This window comes from Oratosquilla oratoria, chromosome 6 (genome assembly GCF_046742065.1).
Source record: "Oratosquilla oratoria isolate Oo_2021 chromosome 6, ASM4674206v1, whole genome shotgun sequence".
Taxonomy (NCBI): Eukaryota; Metazoa; Arthropoda; class Malacostraca; order Stomatopoda; family Squillidae; genus Oratosquilla; species Oratosquilla oratoria.
The window spans coordinates 51,425,095-51,449,090 of NC_134782.1; the positions used below are offsets into that span (position 1 = coordinate 51,425,095).

Genomic DNA, 23,996 nt, shown 5'->3' on the forward strand with positions numbered 1-23,996 from the left:
ATTAAGACAAGAGGACAGGACTCGCAGTTTTGGATTCAAATTGGACAGATTTAGATTTAAGAAGGAAATGGGCAAGAATTGGTTTACCAGCAAAGTGGTTCATAAATGGAATAGACTAGTAACCATGTAGTAGTAAGCGCTAAAATATTAGTTTGTTTTGAGAGAAGATTAGAAAACTTTATGGACAGGGATGACAAGTGGTAATGGACATGGAACTGCATAGTGTAGGCCTTATGTTGTCTTTCAGTCTTCTGTTCTTATGTTGTCCAACTTTCTGTTCCTGCTAACCCGTTTGTTCCCGCCCCTCTTCTCGTTTCAGTTTTACTTCAACCATTTTTTCCCCTTCTGTCCTTTCCGTTTCTCTTCCACTCCTCCTCGTTGCTGCCCGTCCGTCCGCAGCCGCTCCTGCCCCCCTAATCCTCGTTTTCATCAATCTATTTTTTTTTTTTTCCTTCGGCGGATTTCTCCTCCGTTCCCGGTCTCGCTCTTTTCTCCCTTAGGAACCGTTACCAAGCAAATCCATTCTTGTTAAAATGATAATGATAACAATAATAATGATGATGTAAATGATGAAGATGATTATGAAAATTATGATGATTATGAAAATGATGATGAAAATTATGATAAAAATTATAATAAAAATTATGAAAATAATTGATAATTAATGATACAATAATAAACGATAAACTAATTAATAATAAGAATTATGAAAATAACAAATAATAAAAATAATTAATAGAAATAATATAAATGGTGGTGGGAGTGGTGATGAGAGTGATGGGGGAGTGATGGTGACGGTGATGTTGATGAATAAATGAATATATAATTTGTTAAAATGAAGGTGCTAAGATGGGAGGGAGGGTGGAGGGGTGTGGAGTGTTTTCGGGGATGAAATGGGTGGGAATGTTTTTGTGTCTTGTCCTTTTTGGCTACCCCCCTGGTAAGGGGGAAAAAAGCCTTGGTATATGTATGTAAAATAAAAATACAAATTTGCAAACATTCTCTTCCCTTATTAAAGAAAAAATGATGGTATCGCCGATCAGAATAAGTGGTTCGAGGTGAAGATAGGGCTGTTCTACGGTTGAGTTGTGTCATCGTGGTTGTTCAATGTGTGCAGGGACTGGAAATGGTTAGTCAGAGTAGAGGGAAGTGGGAGTTGAGCCACCTCTTTACTGATGGCGCGGCCCTTGTGGTTGGAACAGATGATGGTCTAAGACAGTAACGAAGTTTGGGAAGGTATGTGATAGGAGAAAGTAGAGAGTATATATGGGTAAAAGTAAGATGATGGGCTGTACAAGGGGTGAGGTTGGCAGTGAGTTGGAGGCAAATCTTGAAGGAGAGAGGCTAGAAGAAGAGTACAGTTGCATTTGGGGCCACATGCAGCGGGGAATGGAGGACACGGGTTGGAAATAAACTGTAGATAGAGGGAAGCAAATAAGTGTCGTGTGGGAATGAAGTGTCGTAGGTTTCTAAGTATGGATGCAAAGAAAGACTGTATGAAGGGATAACTGTGCCTGAAACACTGTAAGGGGTTGAGACTGAATGTAAGGGAACCAGAGAGGAGAAAGTTTAACGTATATGTAATGAAGTGTCTGAGAAGTATGGTATGGGTGGAAAGGGAGCTGGCAAATAGGACTGATCAAAGAATACTGGGATGGTTTGGGTATTTGGAGAAAAAAAAAGAGTTAAGAAAAATGATCAATTAGTGTATGGAAATCACAGGTATGTGTGTGTGTGGGGGGGGGTGGAGCCGTGATCAAACCGAGGAACGACGTTTTCCCTCTCCGTTCGTCCTTCGCCCCTCACTCACTCGCAGTACCGACGTGGACACATCTCTACTGACCCCAAATCCGCCGTTCTCGTCACTCCCTCACCACCCGGTGATCATCTTGTGTCAATGGGAGTACCATCTTGGAACTCACGTAGGAGGATTACGTTGGTCGTCTCGGACTCCGTGATTGGACGCGGATTACATGTAAGCTGACCGGGCTGCCTCACAATCCGCGCGGGACTAGATTTCCGACAGCATACGGCCAAATCTCCCTCAACAAATGCCTCCATTGTTGCTGAGCCTCTTGTCATGGCACTGATGTAGGTGCGGTGATTAGGGGCTCACTACAGGAGGCGCCTATCTACGACCAAGGTCATTATCATTGTCTATCATGATTACACCTCTGAGCAATTAGAAGTCGCACAAATATTTTTGGATTCGAACTCAACCTTGCATCATCCCAAACATGAGAGTGACTCACTGACTCAACTTTGGCTAATTGTGCAATGGGGGGGGGGGCGGTGCGTGTGTGTGTGTGTGCTTTTCTCGTTTACCGACCAGATGTTTTCTCCCCCCACTCTCTCTCCATTCTCTCCTCTCTCTCTCTCTCTCTCTCTCTCTCTCTCTCTCTCTCTCTCTCTCTCTCTCTCTCTCTCTCTCTCTCTCTCTCTCTCTCTCTCTCTCTCTCTCTCTCTCTCTCTCTCTCTCTCTCTCTCTCTCTCTCTCTCTCCCCATTCTCTCCCCATTCTCTCCCCATTCTCTCTCCATTCTCTCTCTCTCTCTCTCTCTCTCTCTCTCTCTCTCTCCTCTCTCTCCTCTCTTTCTCTCTCTCTCCTCTCTCTCTCTCTCTCTCTCTCTCTCTCTCTCTCTCTCTCTCTCTCTCTCTCTCTCTCTCTCTCTCTCTCTCTCTCTCTCTCTCTCCATTCTCTCTCTTTCTCTCCATTCTCTCTCTTTCTCTCCATTCTCTCTCTCCATTCATTCTCTCTCTCCTCTTTCTCCTCTCTCTCCTTCTCTCTCCTCTCCTCTCCTCTCTCTCTCTCTGTCTCTCTCTCTCTCTCTCTCTCTCTCTCTCTCTCACTCTCTCTCTCCTCTCTCTCTCTCTCTCTCTCTCTCTCTCTCTCTCTCTCTCTCTCTCTCTCTCTCTCTCTCTCTCTCTCTCTCTCTCTCGGGAATAAGTATCACGTCACTAATATTTCTGTACATTGTGACGACGACACCGTTCTCTTGCAATTAATTATCTTGTAGGCCTCGTGGTCCCGTTTTTCAAGAGTGACTTTGATCCTTGATCAGGGTAGGCCCGTGTTCCTTCATGCGGAACAAGGTCGCCGCCTGACGTGAAGTAAGTGGCGTTTTGCCTCACACACAGACCGGGGGCTTCAGTCATTAGAATTAATTAAGAAATTGCTTCTCCGGTTCTTCCGCCACTTTCCCAACATCGGGTTTCTCCTCCGGTAACTGCGCAATTCCTTATGCCTCCTCCTCCTCCCCCTCCTCATGGTCTTCTCAATTCCCTCTTTCCACATGAAAACTGCCCTCACCCCCCATTTCACACTTTCCTCCTCCCCCATTCTCCTAAACCCCGTGGAAGTGCGTGATCACAACAAAGGCTCAGAGGAGGACTGCTTTTGTCAAGCCGAGTACACCTCTACTCCTTTATCCGCAGAATCTCATTGTTAGTCAACGAATATAACAAGACCTGTCTTTGCAGGCCGTGGCGTCGCGTCCTTTCAAGCCGACAAGAAACGGCCACACAAGTGTGAATATGAAACGAGTTTCTATATTGCGTTCCCGTAACTCTTATTTATTTTACTTTTTTCCTGTGGTTATATTCGGTATTTTTTTTCTTCTTTTTTTGAGACCTTTGCTTGCGTCAGATTATTTTTTTCTTCTTGGGGTAAATAGAAAAGGGATGTCAGTCTGCACGTCTGATGGGATGAAATCATCTCGATTTATCCCTCTGGTGTGATGATGCTCATTGAAAATACTGTGGCTGACGACAGTGATCCATTCTTTTTCCATTGAAGAGAAGGGAAGTCAGTAAGAGGAAGAAGTTCAAGCAAAGTGTCTCAAACATGGGTCTAAAAATATTGTCTCATTATATAGTACACAAAACATATTAAGAAAAATTAAGTTAGTGAAAACTGTACACTAATATATACGGTGTATATTTATATATATATATATATATATGATATATACTTATATATATATATATATAATATATATATATATATAAAACAAAGCTGACAACTTGGACACAATAGGGGCCTTATATAGCTACAGTGGGTCACCTCCATGGGCGACTGGGAAACCTTGTTACCTGACTTTGACCTTCCGTGTGGTGTTTAATTTCATTGAGAATTATGAAATTTGTGGCTTTTGCTAAACATACATATCCTTCTCTATGACAAGGTCGGTGAAATGGCAAATGAACTTCAATATCTCTTAAGTGTAGCGTGTTAAACGTAGGGCTACACAACCCCGAAAATAGATACAGCTTCGATAACACTCTTAGAGAAAATTGAGTGCGAGAGAGACTTCGGAGTTCTAGTGAGTCCGGATCTTAAAACCAGGAAACAGTGCATTAGCGCCAAGAAATAAAGCTAACAGAGCATTAGGTTTCATTACTAGGATGGTAACGAATAGAAGTGCAGAGGTAATTATCAAACTCAATCTAGCTATAGTTAAACACATCCTTGACTATGCGGTACAGTTTTAGTCTCCGTCCTACAGAATGGACATCAATTCACTAGAATCAGTACAGAGAAGAATGACCAAAATGATACATGGACTCAGAAATTTGCTTAGGCACCTTAACTTACACTCTCTGGAAAGACGCAGAGTGCGGGGTGATCTAATAGAGGTGTTCAAGTGGATCAAAGGCTTTAACAGGGGTGATGCAAATAAGGTCATCATATTAAAACAACAGGGCAGGACACGCAGTAATGGATTTAAGCTGGACAAATTTAGATTTAAGGAGATAGGCAAGAATTGGTTTACTAATAGGGTGGTCGACGAATGGAATAGATTTAGTAACCATGTAGTAAGCGCTGAAACTATCAGTTGTTTTAAGAAACGATTAGACAACTTTATAGATGGGGAGGACAGGTGGTGATGGATACAGAGCTGCCTCATGTAGGCCTTATGGTCTCTTGCAGCCTCCTTTATTCTTATGTTATTGTTAACATTTATGAAAGCTGCTTCTATTATCTTTCTCAAGATTGAGAAAGACAATAGAAGCAGCTTCCATTGTCTTTCTCAAACAGTATAGAAATTAAAACTTTACAAGGCATTGTTAGGTTTCCTGAAAACATCAAACCTAAAAAAATCTGCTCTTCTGTGTATAGTAACATAGACATTCGGTTATCTTGTTTAAAACTTAATAGAAGGTACTAAACCATTTAGTTTAAGGAGAAAGTTATGTAAGTTAAGATCAACAGGCCAATAACAAAATATCATCAACGTATCTAGACCAAATGAAATTACGAGGGAGAATACAAAGTAAAAGTTTCCTTCAAAAGATTCTGAATACAAGTTGTTTACACTGGAGATAAGGGGTTCTCCAAAGCCATGTCAAATGTTTGGATATATAACTCTCCATTGAAACTAAACTTAGAATCAACCACGCAAAGTTTGATAAAACCAATAATGGTATCCACAGGAAGTGGTAGGTTATAAAAATCTGTATACGTGAGAATTGAAATTACATAGAGTATGGGAACTTAACTAGGAGAAATTTTGAAGAACAAAAGCAAAATCATGATCAATATGAAAGAAAACAGCATGATTTATAAAACACCAGGTGGTAGCTGCCCTTTAAGTTACCATGGGTGGGAAAAGCAGTAGAGAGAGACGACCAAATGAACACACAAACTATGCAGAGCCCACCGGACTTTTAACTCGCCAATTGCCCACCCCCATTCACCGGATTGGAACAGAGTAGAGGTATTCTAAAAAGGATTCGCCAAGAAAAAAACCCTGCTTATATCGCCTCCCATCCATGTAGCAACCATCGGAATGGGTTAATTGAATTAGGTAAAATAGTGAGCTGCTTAATACTTCGGGAAGCAAAGCGGAGCACTGGAAAGAGTGAGGTCGACAGCAGAGGAACGGGGTAATCTGAGGGTGGAGTACGCACACAAGGTGTTGACAAGGTGTTGATTTATTTTCATTCGTATGTACTCTGAAGTCCTAACCACCCTACCAAATCGCAATGTAATACAAACAATCCGCCACGGCTGTCGCAAAGCTTTGAATGCGGATCTCTCTGACCGTGAGTTTTGTATATATATATATAAGATACGGATACAGTCTGTGTTACCACTAAACGTGTATTTTCTCCTCCTCCAGGGGCGTCCGCGGCCAACTACTTCGGGACCAAGATCGGGAGCCTGAAAGAGCTTGCCCACGACGTCCGCGGTGATGTCTACGCCGTCGATTCCCGGACCCTTCACATCCGCAACTTCCACTACGACGGCGCCGGACCCGGTAAGTCTTTACCTTTCAAAACTTCTTTTCCTCTGGATGTGTTATTTGGGTTCAGTGAGTAAATAAACTTAGTTTCTCAACCAGAATGGTGTCACTGATTCAAGCGAGGATCATAACTTTAATATCAAAGACAAACAATGGTAAAACAAATGGAGGAGGATAAGAACGGGGGACAGACAAAATGAGGAAGGAAGATGTAAACACAAATTAGTTCAAATAGAAGCTGGTGAGAATGGGGTAAGAAGAAGAGGGCAGAGGGGCAGAGGCAAGGCACGGAGGAGGAGAGGGGGGAGGGGGAGAAGGAGTAAAGGGGCGGAAGTGTGAGCGTGAAATGACATCGACAAGATACGAGAGAGTGGTGGAAGAGCAGGAGAGAGATGAAATAGAGAGAGAGAGAGATGAAATAGAGAGAGAGAGAGATGAAATAGAGAGAGAGAGAGATGAAATAGAGAGCGAGAGAGATGAAATAGAGAGCGAGAGAGATGAAATAGAGAGAGAGAGAGAGAGAGAGAGATGAAACGGAGAGATGAAACGGAGAGATGAAACGGAGAGATGAAACGGAGAGATGAAACGGAGAGATGAAACGGAGAGATGAAACGGAGAGATGAAACGGAGAGATGAAACGGAGAGATGAAACGGAGAGATGAAATGGAGAGATGAAATGGAGAGATGAAATGGAGAGAGGGAGCAAAAGACATCAAGGAGTTTGGCGGAGGGCAAAGGAGACGGAGAGATAGAGGGAGGGAGGGAGAGGCTGAGGAAAAAAGAGAGGTTGAGGAAAAAGGGGGAGAGGTTGAGGTTGAGGAAAAAGAAAGAAAGAGGTTGAGGAAAAAGAGAGATTTTTAGGGAGGATGAGGAAGGTAAAGTCAGAGTATGGAAGAGGGATTTTAAGTCGGCGGGGCCAGATGGGCCCAGATGGCCCCGCGGAGTCGAGGTTACCTGGAGAGGGCGACTAAGAAAAGGAATAATGGTGGGCAAGCAGGTGCAATGGAATGCCAAAGCTCCTGCTCGGCAGAGGAGGAGCAGGAGGAGATGGAGAGGGAGGTTGGAGAGTGGAGAAGGAAGAGGAATGGTGGAAGGAGGAAGAGTTGGAGAATAAGGATGAGGAAGATTGAGAGAAGGGGGAGGATAGGATAGGGGGAGGATGAGAGAAGGGTAGGAGGAGGAGGGCAAGATAGGGGAAGGATGGGTGCGGGGGAGAGGAGGAGGAGGATGGGGGCGGGGGAGAGGAGGAGGAGGGGAGGGGGAGGGGGGTAATATGGCTTGGAAGAACCTCATATGGAATGAAGAATCTCCCCATGAGATGAGAGCGACTTATATGGCTTGGCGTGGGATGGCGAGTCTTTGTAGAAGGGTCTGAATCCTGTAGGAGGATCGGAATTCCCCCCCCCCCAAAGAAGACAGGAGCTCTTACCTTCGAAGACTACTTCGTGAGGCTGCTTTGCACGCGATAAGAAAAGATTTTGTTTGGCGCGAAAAGGATTTACCAGGAGCTCCGCAAGCTTCTCTTGCCAAAAGAAGGGCCACAGACGAGGCATTGTACTCTATCACCGGTAACTAGTGTTTGTGTCCTTGAAGGTGATGTAATGCCAAAGAGGTCTGTTGTCTGGCTACTTGAGACACCTACAGTTCCAACTTAGCCATTAAGACGTGTGGACTTGCTGCCGCAGTGTGATAGGACATTAAGATAAGACTGTACCCGACCTTTAATTCTCACCATCGTGTTGTAGGGGTTCTCAATCAAAGTTAAAAGTTAAAGGTGCTGGCTGGCTTTCAGTTCCGATACCAGTTTCAAAGACTCTCCTCAGAACACCAGCCGAGGCAAGCCTCGACCCATCTCCCACCGTGGTGTCCAGCCACGGCAGTAACCTCCCAGCACACAGCTGAAGCTCTCGGGTCCGGGCGGGATTCGATCTGCTGACCCCGTGACAGACACAAAGCCAGTGCGCTACCACTGTGCCTTGCAGCAAGTCCAGTCATAAAGGTGATAAATGAGGGAGATAAGGAAGGTTGTGATCAGCATTCTTCTTTGGGTGTAGAAGGGTCTCCAGTCATAACAGAATGTGACATGTCTCTGGTTAACATAAATGTCACTAAATCGTTGCATAAGACGTGTGCAGTCAATATAGAGCCGTAGGCTAGGTGTTGTCGTCGTAGTCACCCACGAGGGAGATGAAGTGTTGACGTCACCGTCAGCGAAGAAGGCAACCTACGCTCCTTCGGGAGAGAGGTGGGTGTCCACTTGAGCCTAAGAACAAAAGTTCCTCTGATTTCTCGACGAAGCCTCACAATGGCTGAGGATGAGAGGAATTCCGAAAGTTTACAGACCCACCGTTCTTACGAGACCCGTCAGCCTTGGGAATAGGAAGTGTGCCACATCGACTCGCACATTACGGAGCAAAACCGTTATCTGAAGCAAATAATGACAATAAGCAGCGCCTATCTGCGCAACTCCACAAACTTAATCGCATGAAACAACTGGACTCAGCTAAGACGACGATGACAAGTTATGACGCTAAGGCCCTCTTCACCAGTGGGGAGGTAGAAGGAATGAAAACTAGTAAGTGTTGGAACAAACAATTAACAATGATTTACCGGTTAGAAAGAAAAAAATATATAAAACTTGTCTTTAAGTGCCAACTTTAAGTGCTTCAATTTCAATTAACTACTTTTTTCGGAACGCCACGAGAAATCGGAAAGATAATATATGAGCACAAAAACGACAAATTCTACCAGAGAACATTAAGTTCTTCTGTCAGATGAAAAAAAAAAAAAAATCGCGGCCACATACCCAATTAGAATAAACGGCAGTGGTGTTGGTGGTGATGCTGTGGTGGTGGCATGATGTGGTGGGGTGGTGGTGTGGTGATGACGTGGTGATAAATGTGAGGGTAACAGTAATGTCGACTCCAGACAAGAATGACCCATCGGCGAGGGTGGTGCTGAAAACTCCTTTAAATCGAATATTGATGGTGATGGAGACGGTTACATCCATTGCTGCGACACACAAACACCTTTGGTACTTCAGCGGGGGGGGGGGTCTCTCGCGTATGGGAGGAGGTAGGGGGGGTGGGTGGGAGGGTGATCTTACCCCGAAACGCCTATATGCGACGGAAGTCGTCGTCTTTGCTCATAAACCTCCTTTTTATGCAGATGATCAGCCCCTGTATGCCCGGAGTCTTGGTGATCTTTGCATCTCCCCTTTCTTTCCCTTCTATCCTTCCCCTTTCACCCCTCTTCCTCCGTGCTGTTGTAATATCATATAATACGTTAGAATAATGCGAAGGCGTTTCGACTCTCCTTATGGGAAGCACTTTGCTCACTGAACTGGAAGTTGACCTGACGGCAGCAAAGAGGAAGACGGAGATCCAAGGAGGTGGACCTAACCTGACCTGACCTAACCTGACCTGACCTGATAGCGTCTTTCCGTAAACAGGGGGGCGGGGAAAAGAAGAAAGAATGTCGAAAGTGCTTAAAGACAAAACCAATTAGGAGTTATCCCCCCGACATTATTAATTAAGGAGCCGCCGACTTGCAGCAATTCGAAAGCGGGCGACCTCAACTTTTCCTCAACAGACTTCAGGCTTTTGATATGCAGGCGTGTAAGGTTCAAATCCAAATGAACGAGGTCAGGGCCCATTACTTCTTTTTCTACTCTTTATTCTTGTTCTTATTCTTATTCTTTTTCATTGTCTTTTTTTTCTACATCGTCCTTGCCGTCATCGTCGTCTTTCTTTTATTCATTGTCATATTCATCTTCATTTTCTTCATCTTCGTTTTCTTCGTTGTCACTGTCGTCTTCTAAGTCTTCTTTGATGTCGTCTTACGCCTACTGTCATCTCTGTCGTCGTCGCCTTCTTCACCCTATTTTTCATTGTCCTCCTCATCACCATCATCTTCATTTTTTTTTTTCGTCTTCCTTCTTCGTTTTTCTTTTCCCCCTCTATTTTCTTCGTCTTCGTCGTTTTCTTCGCCTTTTATTTTTTTTTCCCTTTCTTTGTCTGCTTTGCCTTGATTCCCTCTCGACCTCCCTGTCCGCTTCCCTCTCTGCCTGCCTCTCCGACTCTCCCCCACGTCTACCTCTCCATCTCCATTTCCGTCTTCCCCTCCGTCTCACCGTCCGCCTCCATCTCCGCTTTCCTCTCCGCCTTCCTCTTGTTCGTCTTTTTTGTGTCCATTTTCCTCTTCCTCCTCTTCCTCATATTCGTCTTCTTTGTTATTATTTTTCGTTTTTGTCTTCTTTTTTTCCAACTTCATCCTCTCCATTTTCTTTGATTTCCTCGTCTCCCTCGCCCTAATATTCTGTCTTTTTCGACTTCTTCGGGCCATACATGAGCTACGAGCGCGTATATGGCCAACACTTTATCCAAAACCTAGGTGAAACACACACACACACACACACACACACACACACATATATATATATATATATATATATATATATATATATATATATATATATATATATATATTGGTATGACGACTACTAAAGTATCGAGAAGGCTTACTCTTCATTTATCTGCAGGCGCCATCAAAAATCATTATAGTAACCACCACCAACTACGACTTACTAGAGAAGACCTCGTAAAGGGTACTTCCATTATTGCCACGGAAAAAGACCACAAAAGACTTGCGATTATCGAAGCGTTGCATATCAAACACAGCAACCCCGACATGAATAAGCAGCTTCAAGATCTCCAAATTCTCCCATTTCCATGTTGATGATGCCCATTCTTCCACCTCACAGCACGGTGAACAATTGACCACCCGACGGCGTGGGTGATCAATTGTCATTGCTGGGGTTTCTGTTCTTTTTTCCACCTCTCCTAAGTTCGTACTTATTTCATATTATTTGTTTGTTTGTAACCTCTCCTTAGCTCATTTAGGTAACACTATTTCTGTATATTTACGATTTGACTTTTGTATGTATTATTCTGCCTTGAAAATGAAGTTGTGCAACTTCTAAACGTTGGTACCGAAATATCTACTAGTTTGACTATCCTGCCTCAGTGTTGAAATGTCCTTTGCTGACCTTCTACATAGATTGCCTCTTGAAATACGTCGCCTTGTTCGCAGTATTGAACAAATCAACAAGAAAATTGTGAGTTGTCATCGTGCTATTATATACAATATATATATATATGTATGTATATGTATATATATATGTATATATGTATATGTATATATATATGTATATGTGTGTATATATATGTATATGTGTGTATATATATGTATATATGTGTATATATATGTATATGTGTGTATATATATGTATATGTGTGTATATATATGTATGTGTGTATATATGTGTATATGTGTATATATATGTATATGTGTGTATATATATGTATATGTGTGTATATATATGTATGTGTGTATATATGTGTATATGTATATATATCTGTGTATACATATATGTGTATATACATATATATATATATATATGAGTGTGTGTGTGTGTGTGTGTGTGTGTGTGTGTGTGTGTGTGTGTGTGTGTGTGTGTGTGTATTATGTAATGCATTTTGTAGGGGTAACCAAAGTTACAATGCGCAACTGTGCACTTCATTTTCGGAAGTTAAAAAATCAAACTAACAGATATTTTGTAATTAATGCGATTTTTTTCTCCATTACAGACGCCTACTTCTACGCCGGAAGCACATCGAAGCCAAGCTCCCAAGGGTTCTTAGTACCAGATGAAAATGGCAGGTAAATAATGCAAATGATTTGATTCTTAAGATAATTTTGTAGCTTCTTTGAAATATTTGAAGATACATATTATATACATATAATAAAAAATGCGACAATAGGCATTAAAGTGTTCATCCATTGGGCTCCCACTATACTAGTATAACCTTGGCTTTTTTCTTTTTTTTATCTTTATTTCCTTTTTCCTTGTGATCAAATAAGGTAATCTCTTGTGTCTATTGCAGCAAGGCCATTCTGGGCGCCTACAGCAACCAGCACATAACGCTGACTCTACCCAAGGGCAAGACTTTGAAAGACATCCGGTGGTTCTCCGTGTGGTGCGATGCTTTCTCTGTGAGTATTTTGACTCCCTGCTCTTGGAAAACCTTTTGTGTGTGTGTGTGTGTGTGTGTGTGTGTGTGTGTGTGTGTGTGTGTGTGTGTGTGTGTGTGTGTGTGTGTGTGTGTGTGTGTGTGTGTGTGTGTGTATTTACCTAGTTGTATTTACCTAGTTGTATTTACCTAGTTGTATTTACCTAGTTGTATTTACCTAGTTGTATTTACCTAGTTGTATTTACCTAGTTGTATTTACCTAGTTGTATTTACCTAGTTGTATTTACCTAGTTGTATTTACCTAGTTGTATGTACCTAGTTGTATTTACCTAGTTGTATTTACCCAGTTGTATTTACCTAGTTGTATTTACCTAGTTGTATTTACCTAGTTGTATTTACCTAGTTGTATTTACCTAGTTGTATTTACCTAGTTGTATTTACCTAGTTGTATTTACCTAGTTGTATTTACCTAGTTGTATTTACCTAGTTGTATTTACCTAGTTGTATTTACCTAGTTGTATTTACCTAGCATTTACCTTGCATTTACCTTGCATTTACCTTGCATTTACCTTGCATTTACCTAGTTGCATTTACCTAGTTGCATTTACCTAGTTGCATTTACCTAGTTGCATTTACCTAGTTGCATTTACCTAGTTGCATTTACCTAGTATTTACCTAGTATTTACCTAGTATTTACCTAGTATTTACCTAGTATTTACCTAGTATTTACCTAGTTGTATTTACTAGTTGTATTTACCTAGTTGTATTTACCTAGTTGTATTTACCTAGTTGTATTTACCTAGTTGTATTTACCTAGTTGTATTTTACGGGAAGGGGAGCTATGCTCGTGGGGTCCCGTCTTCATATCTCATTTTATCTAAACTATTTTTAAATTCATGTATTGTTTTTGCACACACCACTTTCTCATCTAACTTGTTCCAACTGTCTATTGCTCTGTGAGGAAAGCTGTTCTTTTTAAAATCTCTTCTATAGCTGTCTTTTTTTATTTTCTTTCCGTGTCCTCTTGTATTTCTGTCATCCCATTTTATCAGATTCTCTCTATCAGTAATTTCTATGCCTTTCATGATTCTGTAAATAGCTATCAAATCTCCTCTCTCTCTTCTTTGCTCTAGTGTCTGTAGTTTAAGTTTTTGTAGTCTCTCTTCATATGATAGTTTTGAGAGTGTTGGTGCCAGTTTTGTAATTGCTCTTTGTATTCTTTCAAGTTTTTTTATACATTTTTTTGTACTTGTTGACCATATCGTTGCTGCATATTCCAATCTTGGTCTTATCAGGGTGATTAGGATTTTCCTCACCATTTCTTCATCCAGGTATGTAAATGCCACTTTGATTGTTCTTATTAAATTATAAGTTTCTCCAAAAATCTTATTTATATGTTTCTCAGGTGACATATTATTCATAACAATGACTCCCAGGTCCTTCTCATTTTCTACTTTTTTTATTCCTTCTTTTCCCAAATTATATGATCCTGTTATTCTGTTTTTGCTTTTTCCAAATTCCATTATACTACACTTTTTTGTATTGAACTCCATCTCCCACTTCCTACTCCATTCTTGTACTTTATTTAGATCTCTCTGTAGTGATTCACAATCTTCTTCAGTTTTCACTCTTTTCAGTAATTTTGCATCATCTGCAAAGAAGCTCATATAGCTTTTCAATTCCTTCATCCATATCATTAATATATATAGCAAACATTATTGGGGCCAGAACTGTTCCCTGCGGGACACCGCTTATTACTTCATTCCATTTTGAGTGCTGATCTCTTATCACTACTCTCATTTTTCTTTCTTGCAAAAAGTCTTCCATCCAATTTAGCAATTTACCTTGTATTCCTCCTTCATATTCTAATTTCTTAAGCAACTTCTTATGTGGTACTTTGTCAAAAGCTTTTTTTAGGTCTAGAAATGCACAATCAGCCCATCCATCTCTTTCTTGTATTATATCTATTAGCCTTGAATAGAAACATATTAAATTGGTGACGCATGATCGTCCTTGTCTGAATCCAAATTGCCTTGGATTTAGTACGTTGTTTTTTTCCAAGTATTTTACCCATCTACTTTTGATAATTCTTTCACATATTTTTGCTATTGTACTTGTTAGAGATACTGGTCTATAGTTGGTAGGTTCTTCTTTATTTCCTCCTTTATATATAGGTACTATATTTGCTTTTTTCCAATCTTCTGGAACTTTTCCTTCTTTTAAGGAACTGCTTATTATGCTATGTATTTTGTCTGCCAGTTCATTCCTGCATTCTTCAGAATCCAGTTTGCTATTTCATCTGGCCCATGCGATTTTCTGACATCAAAATTACCCAAGTGTGTCAATATTTCATTCTTTGTTACTTCTATTTCTTCCATAGGGGGGACTTTTTCCTTCCACTCAATCTCTTCAGGTTGTATATTTTCCCTTGTAAACACTGATTTAAAATGTTTGTTCATAATTTCTGCCATTTCCATTTCCTCAGTGTATTCAACTCCTCCTTGTCTTAATTTCTCTAAGTCTTGTTTGTTTTTCAGTTTATTGTTTACAAATCTGTAGAATAGTTTTGGTTGATCTTTACACTTTTCTATAACATCTTTTTCATATTTTCTTTTTTTCTCTCTGCACTTTTGTACATATTCATTTCTATAACCAGTATATATTTTCCATTTTTCAGGTCTTCTGTCTTTTTTCCATCTGTTCCAGGCTTTGTCTCTTTTGTCCTTTAACTCCCTACAACTTTTGTTGTACCAGCATTTTACATATTCTTTTTCTTGTTTTTGTCTTGGGACATACTTTTCCACTCCTTTTTTGTAAATTTTTTGTCAAAATATTCCATTTCTCTTCCACTGTTGTTTCTTCTTTGTATATTTCTTCCCAGTTTTCTTGTTGGAAGAATTCTCTTGTTTTATCAAAGTTTGTTTTTTCATACATCCTTCTTCCTTTTCTATATTGTTCATTTCTTTTCATATATTTTTCTTCATTAAGTTCCAGTTCAATCAATATGTGGTCACTTTTACCTATTGGTGTTTTATATTCAATCTTGTCCACTATTCTAGGTTCAGATGTAATTATTAAGTCTAGCCTCGATGGTTCTTCTTCATTTCTATACCTAGTGTTCTCTTGTATCCATTGTGTCATTGAATGGTCAGTAATCATCTCAAGTAGAGCATTTCCCCATGAGTCATCACCACTCTTTACTGTCATTTCTTCCCAGCAGATTTCTTTGCAATTAAAGTCGCCCATCATAACTATTCTTCCTCCGTCTTCCATTATTTTAGTTAATGCTATCTTTGTGTCCTCTAACATACTTTTATGTTCACTCTCCTCCCATGAGGCTGTTTTCGGAGGCACATAATTGATCACAAATTTTCTGCTCTTCTTATCTCGGTCTTCCACTTCTATCATAATCATCTCTACTGTATTCTTTCCATATATGACACCTTTCACGTTTATATCCTTCTTAGTCAGGAACATAACTCCACCCCCTTGTTTTTTCTCTCTGTTTCTAATCCAATAATTGTATGTATCATGTCCTACACTGTTGGGTGGTAGTGGGCCTTTTAATTTTGTTTCTACAATTCCCATTATGTCCGGTTCTTTTTCTTTCAAATAATCATTCAGTTCATTCAATCCTGTTATCAATCCATCTATATTTGTGTAAGACACTCTTAGTTTTCTGCCACTTCCATTGTATTCTCTGTTTCCCTTATGTTTTTCTTTAGTATGTCGAACTGCTTTATTTTCATGTTCACTACTCTCCAATAGAATCTCTCTTTCTCTGACTCCGTTCTTTCCTCGTTTTTTGCCTTAGCTTCAATTCTTTTCTGCTTTTCTGCCTCTCTTTCCTCCTTATTCATTTCTCTTTTTATCCATACCTTTTTATATTGATCATTTGTTGCTAGTTTCCCTGTCTTGGATAGAATTTTCTCTGCTGTTGTTTGTGACCTGAATTTAATCTTAATTGGTCTGGTCTTATCTGTACTATATTTTCCGAGTCTGAATTTTTCCTCAATTTCCTTTATAATTTCTGGTTCATCTTCCTGGACTAATTTTAATAAACTGCTTACTCTTTCATTTTCCTCCTTGATTCTTGCAGTTCTATCTGGGTTATGTTTCTCTTCCATTCCTAATATAATTATACATTTCTTTTTGTCAGCTAATTCTCTTACTATATTCTCCTTCTGTCTCATCACTTTAATAACTGAGTCTTCATTATGTTCTTTCAATTGCTGTTTGACTATGTCAGTGAATGAAACCTTATTCCCTTCTTGAGTTATTCTCCAATTTTTAGCTTCTGTAGCTAGTTTCTCTCTGTTTTCATTACTATTCTTCTTCAATTTCTCATTCTCCTCCTTTACATTTCCTAACTGTCTTTTTAGGTCCTCTATTTCTTCAGTTAAGTTTCTGTTAGCCTTCTCTAGTTGTTCCAACCTTTCAATTCTTTGAAAAATGGAGTCTACGTTACCTAACTTACGCTCCAAGTCCTCGATCACCTTATCAACTCTCTCCTCTAGTCTTATCAGTCGTGGGGGGGGGGGGGGGGTTGTGTCCCCCCCACCCTCTTTAAATCCCTGGAACATATTCTCGTCACTTTCTTCTGTATTGCTCCTCTCTATACTTCTAATCTTTACATTTTTATTAGACATTTGATCCTCGCTAAGTCTTTTGTTTACCTTCCGCTTGTCTGGCTGGTCAAAGTCTACTCCCTCCTCATTTCCTTCCATTTCCCTCAGTAATCCCTCCCCTTTTCCTCTTTCCCTACGTTCCCACTACTCCACGAGCAATTTCCCCCCCACCCTGCAAAAACACTAGGCACTTCTCTTTGCGTTGGGATCCACAGACTTCACTTTTCTTCAGAACGTCTTCTAAGCCGTCCATTCGTTGAAGTGTGTGTGTGTGTGTGTGTGTGTATTAAAACAATCCACTGCCTTGTAATAGAATCCCTTTTAGACAAAGATATATGTATATATACATATATATACATATATATATATATGTATGTATATGTATGTACAACACTGAATGGGTCCTAGTGAGCAGATTTGCATTCATCAATCAGAATTCACTTTAATTTTAAGCCATCAATATCGAAAAATCTCGAGAAGGCATACATGCAGAAATTGAAACGTGGTACAGCTAAGGACTCGAACCTCCGCTAGGACGTGACAAGTGATAGTGACTTAACCGATTGCGCTATCAAGATAGATACAAGTTGAGAGCAATTTTTCTTATATATCATATGCTCGAATTACATATACGTACGCGAAGTTTTACGTTCAACCCATCTTTGCCATGATAGTACAACTGGTAAGTATACAACGGGAACTCTACCAACTACGCCACGAGTTGTGTGTGAGTGTATTTACCTAGTTGTATTTACCTATTTGTATTTTGCGGGAAGGGGAGCTATGCTCGTGGTCTCCCGCCTTTGTATCTCGCAGTGTCTAGTTTGCTTTTAAACTTATGAATATTTTTTGCGCATACTATTTTATTATCCAGTTTGTTCCAAGTGTCCACTACTCTATGTGGAAAACTGTTTTTCTTCAGCTCTCTTCTGTAGCTTTTTTTTTTCTCTCCATGTCCTCTTGTGTTTCTCTTGTCCCAGTTTAGTGTGTTGTGTGTGTGTGTGTGTGTGTGTGTGTGTGTGTGTGTGTGTGTGTGTGTGTGTGTGTGTGTGTGTGTGTGTGTGTGTGTGTGAGTGAAAACAGAGAATGTCAACAAAAGATGCGCAGACGATAGAGGTGAAGTCGAAGACATTATTAAAAATGTAAAAATAGAAATATAGATAAGAACAGCGCAATGGAAGGTGAAGATAATTATTTCCATGGATTTAATGAGGGAGAAGATGACAACCTCCCCCGATTAGCAAGTCTAGAGGTAAAAATAGAAAAAAATAAACAGTGGGAGGTTAGGTTCAGTCAACTTACACGGCTTACACCAAGATTTGATAAATTGGAAGAGCTAAAGAAAGAGAACCAAAACCTAAATAAAGAAATAGAAGAATTAAAAAGACAGTTAAAAGAAGTAAAATATGAGTGATGAAATAAAGAAGAAGAATAAAGAGAATAAAGAGTCCATAGGAAAAGAGGCACAGGGATGGAGAAAAGTCCAAGAGAACAACAAAATTGAGATATAGTAAACCAACAGATGAAAGAACAAACTAAGGACACAGTTATTAAAGTGATGAAGGAGAATATAGTAAGAGACTTAGTGGATAAAAAGAAGTGTATAATTATATTACGGATAGAAGAGAAGCATAATCCAAATAGGACTACAAGAGTAAAGGAGAAGAAGGAAAAAGTTAACAAGGTATTAGAAGTAGTTCAAGAAGATAAACAAGAAACAGGGAAAGAAATTGAAGAAATATATCGAATAGGGAAATGCAATACAGATATGACCAGACCAATTAAGGTTAAATTTAGGTCACAAACAACAGCAGAGAATATCTTAGCAAAAACAGAGAAACTAGCAAAAAGTGATCTATATAAACAGGTATGGATAAAAAAAATAAATTAATAAAGAGGATGAGATGACAAAAAGACTAGAAGCTAAGGAAAAAATGAGAACAGAACAGTCAGAAAAAGAGAAATTCCTGTTTTACACAAGACCCGAGTGCACCAGTTGGCAAGGGGTAAGGATCAGAACAAATCCCTTTCACGCTTTTCGCCTGGAAAGTGTCTGTTGGTGTAGTGGGCTAAGGCTCAGTGAAGCTGATCTTACCTGTGGTCGATAGCGGTGGGTTCGAATCCTGCATGCGACTGTCATAAAAAAAATTCGGATTGATGTTGTTACTAGCGAATTTCTCTCATAGTTACAGTGGCTCGAAGCGTGAAAGGGATTTGTTCCGATCCTTACCCCTTGCCAACTGGTGCACTTGGGCCTTGTGTAAATCAGGAATTGGGGTCGCAGATTAGTGATCTTTCCTATCCTCGGGAATCGGTTCGATTCTAGGTTTCAAGGCTTTTAAGTGTCTGTTGGTGTAGTGGGCTAAGGCTCTGTGAAGCTGATCGTACCAGTGGCCGATAGCAGTGGGTTCGAATCCTGGATGCTACTGTCATGAAAAATTATCGGATTGATGTCGCTGTTACTAGCGAATTTCTCTCATGTGTGTGTGTGTATATATATATATATATATATATATATATATATATATATATATATTATATACATACACAACATGAGCATGTCATCCAATATATATATATATATTCAACTACTACAACCAACATCCCTAACATCAGGGAAAGAGCTCGTACAACACCAGTCTTGAAACCTAACCTAAGCGTCAGAGGCATCATATAGTCTTTATAGACCAACATCACTATTATCCGCTCCTCTTCTCCCCCTCCTGATTCGGAATCATCTTCTTCCTCCTTCGGACAGACACTTCTACTCGTGATGGTGTTCCTCCTCCTCGTTCCCCTTCCCCTCTTCCTCCTCCTTTTCCTCCTCCCCCTCCTCCTCCCCCTCCTCCTTCTTTCTCCTCCTCTCCTCCTCCTCTTCTTCTTTCTCCTCCCCCTCTTCACCCCCCTTCCCTCCTTTCTCCCCCTCCCCTCCTTTCTCCCCCTCCCCTCCTTTCTCCCCCTCCCCTCCTTTCTCCCCCTCCCCTCCTTTCTCCCCCTCCCCTCCTTTCTCCCCCTCCCCTCCTTTCTCCCCCTCCCCTCCTTTCTCCCCCTCCCCTCCTTTCTCCCCCTCCCCTCCTTTCTCCCCCTCCCCTCCTTTCTCCTCCTCCCCTCCTTTCTCCCCCTCCCCTTCTTTCTCCCCCTCCCCTTCTTTCTCCCCCTCCCCTCTTTTCCCTCCCCTTTTCTCCCCCTCCCCTTTTCTCCCCCTCCCCTTTTCTCCCCCTCCCCTTTTCTCCCCCTCCCCTTTTCTCCCCCTCCCCTTTTCTCCCCCTCCCCTTTTCTCCCCCTCCCCTTTTCTCCCCCTCCCCTTTTCTCCCCCTCCCCTTTTCTCCCCCTCCCCTCCCCTTTTCTCCCCCTCCCCTTTTCTCCCCCTCCCCTTTTCTCCCCCTCCCCTCCCCTTTTCTCCCCCTCCCCTCCCCTTTTCTCCCCCTCCCCTCTTTTTTCCCCCCTCCCCTCCTTTTCCCCTCCCCTCCTTTTCCCCTCCCCTCCTTTTCCCCTCCCCTCCTTTTCCCCTCCCCTCCTTTTCCCCTCCCCTCCTTTTCCCCTCCCCTCCTTTTCCCCTCCCCTCCTTTTTTCCCCCTCCCCTCCTTTTTCCCCCGCCACTCCTTTTTCCCCCTCCCCTACTTTTTCCCCCTCCCCTCCTTTTTCCCCCTCCCCTACTTTCGACCCCTCCCCTCCTTTTTCCCCCTCCCCTCCTTTCTCCCCCTCCCCTCCTTTCTCCCCCTCCCCTCCTTTCTCCCCCTCCCCTCCTCCTCCTCTCAGCCCCCTCCCGTCCCCACCCTTCTCTCTCCGCCGTGCCCACCTCCACTTTCTCCCACTACATCTCTCTCTCCCTCCTCTCGTGTTCAATTTCTTTCTTTCCCCCCATCCCCCCCCCTCTGGAATCCCCCTCAATCTCCACACAGAGATTTATGTGTTATTACTGTCTGTCTGTGTCCGTCTGCCGGCGAAGGTATGTGTGCGCATGCACGCAGGTGTTTGTGTGCGTGTACTTGCTTGCGTGTCCGTGTACGTGCTTGCATGTGCGTGCGTAGGTGTATACGCAAGCAAGCAAATAACTTTTTCAACCCCTCTTTAATGGGCTGGAGATCGGCGTAGCTAAAATTCTTCAGTTTTGGTAAAATTAAAAATAGTCGTTTCATCGTCCTTGCACCAGAACTGAGGTTGCATTTTTTTTTTCGTACGAAACGTGAATATTGCACCTTTTATGAAAATATTAAACGAAATGCACATCTTCTATCCCCTTGACAAAGCGCGAGTTTTGCAAAATTGAATAGATTTCCTTGTATATATTTTTACCTGGTTTTTTTTTATGCGCGCGCGTGTGTGTGTGTGCGTGTGCGTGCGTGTGTGCGTGTATGTTATGTGACTGTATAGATAAATTGATAAAATATACATGAACATGCATATATGGACGCGCCCGCAAATTTCTTGCGAGAGATCCGTGTCAAGGGATGAACAGGGACGTCATCTTGTCGACTCTTTCAACAATTCAGCTCTTCAGTAAAAGTTTCCTCTAAATCAAATAACATTTCGTTTCCAGTAAACAAAAATAATTGAAAAAAAAATGTGACGATGGACCTTGGAGTGTTCATCCTTCGGATTCCCATTAACCCGCAAAACATTTCTTTTTCAATAAATAGAAAAAGAATAATGGGATAATTTGGTCTTGATGTGTTCATCCTTTGAGAGGGTGTACCGCTGATGTAGAAATATACTTAGCGTTAGTGGTTTTACTTAACGGTATGAGGAAAGAAGTCATTTGGTCTGGAAGTCACATAACTAGGTTAGGACTAGGGTGACCAGATTTAACATGATTATGCACAATTCATACGGCAACCTAGGAATGATAATATATTAATAAAAAGGTATATATATATATTATATATATATATATATATATATGCTAATAAGAACTCGGGTACGTGTGTTCACTTATGCTCTGCTTCGTTAGTTTCTTTCTCCAAGTGGTCTACTTTGCATATATATATATATATATATATATATATATATATATATATATATATATATATATATATATATATATATATATATATATATATATGTATATGTATATGTATAAAACAGAAGCCGAATGTAAAGAGGAACTAAAAATATAACATAATTTCAAATGCTGTCCAGCATAGTCCGCTCGAGAAATTTGGTCACCCTAGTCATAATCATCACCTCCCTCGCTAACGAAAGTGTGCAAGAAAAAGAATAATAATAAAAATAGAAAGGTATAAAAAAATTAGAAATGGGTTAACCATTCTTCTGCCATTCCATACCCAGAGGTTCCTACCAGGCTGGATTAAGAAAAAAAAAAGTGTTAGTTTTCTTTAGGACCAAGGTGGATAGAAATATCTGGCGTCAGTTTTCTTAAGGAGACGCTTGAATCAAAACAAGCAACACGCTATAGTATCGATTTTATTTAAGCCCGAGGCAGTCACCTTTGCCCAGTGTATTAGCACTACCGGAGTAACTTACAGCCTGCTACCACTAGTCCTGATCGCGGGTCGGCGTGGTACGAAATGAGAGTGCGACCAGAATGTAGTACCACGTACCATGTCCTCTGTGAGATGACCAAGAACTCGAGCTGAATATTCCATGCGCAATTCCGGAGGTCTTGTCCCTTTTTGATTAATTTTTTATTTATAAGATCACACGAGATAAAGATATTAAATATTTCTTATAGGATTCACACATTTTCAGACAAAACAATGAAGTTTTCCTCTGTGAAAAAAAAATATGGTTGGTCGGCTAATATTAGAAAGTATAAGAAACCTCTCCGCCAGGTTTATCGGCTGAATTTGGGGTCACTTTTTTCGTTTTTCCTTTTTTCTTTTTTCAACCTTCTCCAGGTTGTAAATTGGAGAAGTGCCAACATTTCACCCTTTGGAGCTTCAAGGGGATTGGAATGTCTGTCTAAGCTCAGAAGTGTATTTTGGTATTGATGAATGGAGGGGAAATCTAAAACCAAGATGGAGGGAGTGCCCCCGGAGATGAATAAGCCACAAAAATGATTCCGTTAAACGTCTCGAACTCCCCTTATCAGGAGGCTAGGACGGTGCCCCTTACAGAGGACTTTGTAAGGAGTATTTGTAGAGTAGTCGGAGAAGTGAGCAAACCATGAAAGTTTCAAACCACAGAAAGCGGTGATCCCGAGCGGCGGGAAGTCCGGATTTTTTGGAAGTTGCAGAGTCCGAATTCTTAAAGAGCCGAGGAATTCGGATATCCATATCGCTGGAAGTCAGAGCCCGGACCCAATGATCAGGATTTTTTTTGTTTTTTTCTTCTTTTTTTCCTAATGCAATTAGGATTTACATGGCGCAGCTGCTGAGTCCGCACTACTGTGTAATAGCATCGAGGGCTCTCCAAACTCCCCCTCCCCTCCCCTCCCCTCACTTTCTCCTCCTCTCCCTCCTTCATTCTTCCTCTCGCTACCTCATTCTTCATCTCCCTGTACCCCACCTGCCCTTCCTGCTTCTTTTTTCCTCCTACTGCTCTCCCTTTTCTTTTCTATCCTCCTTTTCTCCCTCTCCTCCCCCAATCCTTTTGACTCCTCAGACTCCTTCCCTTCCCTTCCCTGCACCTACTGCACGCACGCACGCTCCCTCCCTCCCTCCTTCCTTCCTCTGTCTCCCTTCCACCTCTTCATCCCACGTCGATCTCGTCCTCCCTCCTCGATCTCTTCTTACCCTTAATACCTCCTCGCTCTCTTCCTCCTCATCCCTCCTCGCTCTCTTCCTCGTCTCACTCCCTCTTCACTTTTCCTCCTCTTAATCCCTCCTCGCTGTCTTCTTCCGCTTAATCCCTCCTCGCTCTCTTCCTCCTCTTTCTCTATCTCTATCTCTCTATCTCTCTCAATTCCTATCTCTTCCTCCTCTCTCTGTCTTCTTCTCCCTCGTTTCCTCTCTCCCTCTCTCTCTTTCTCCTCTCTTCCTCTATCTCTCTTCCCTCTCTCTCTCTGCCCCTCTTGACCTCTCTCTCTCTACCTCTCTCTCTCTACATCTCTCCTCTCTCTACATCTCTCCTCTCTCTCTCTCTACATCTCTCCTCTCTCTACATCTCTCCTCTCTCTACATCTCTCCTCTC

The 23,996-nt window shown here is 41.4% G+C and overlaps 1 protein-coding gene across 2 annotated transcripts in view; it reads left to right on the forward strand.

Moving 5' to 3' along the window:
- The window catches only part of Skel (DM13 and DOMON_DOH domain-containing protein skeletor), a 172,785-nt gene that overhangs the window by 88,783 nt on the left and 60,006 nt on the right, over nt 1-23,996 (forward strand). For both annotated transcript variants that reach the window (XM_076186944.1, XM_076186945.1), the window contains exons 2-4: nt 6,122-6,259; nt 11,893-11,965; nt 12,190-12,298. In XM_076186944.1, the coding sequence (XP_076043059.1) occupies nt 6,122-6,259; nt 11,893-11,965; nt 12,190-12,298 (320 nt within the window). The remainder of the gene's footprint in view (nt 1-6,121; nt 6,260-11,892; nt 11,966-12,189; nt 12,299-23,996) is intronic.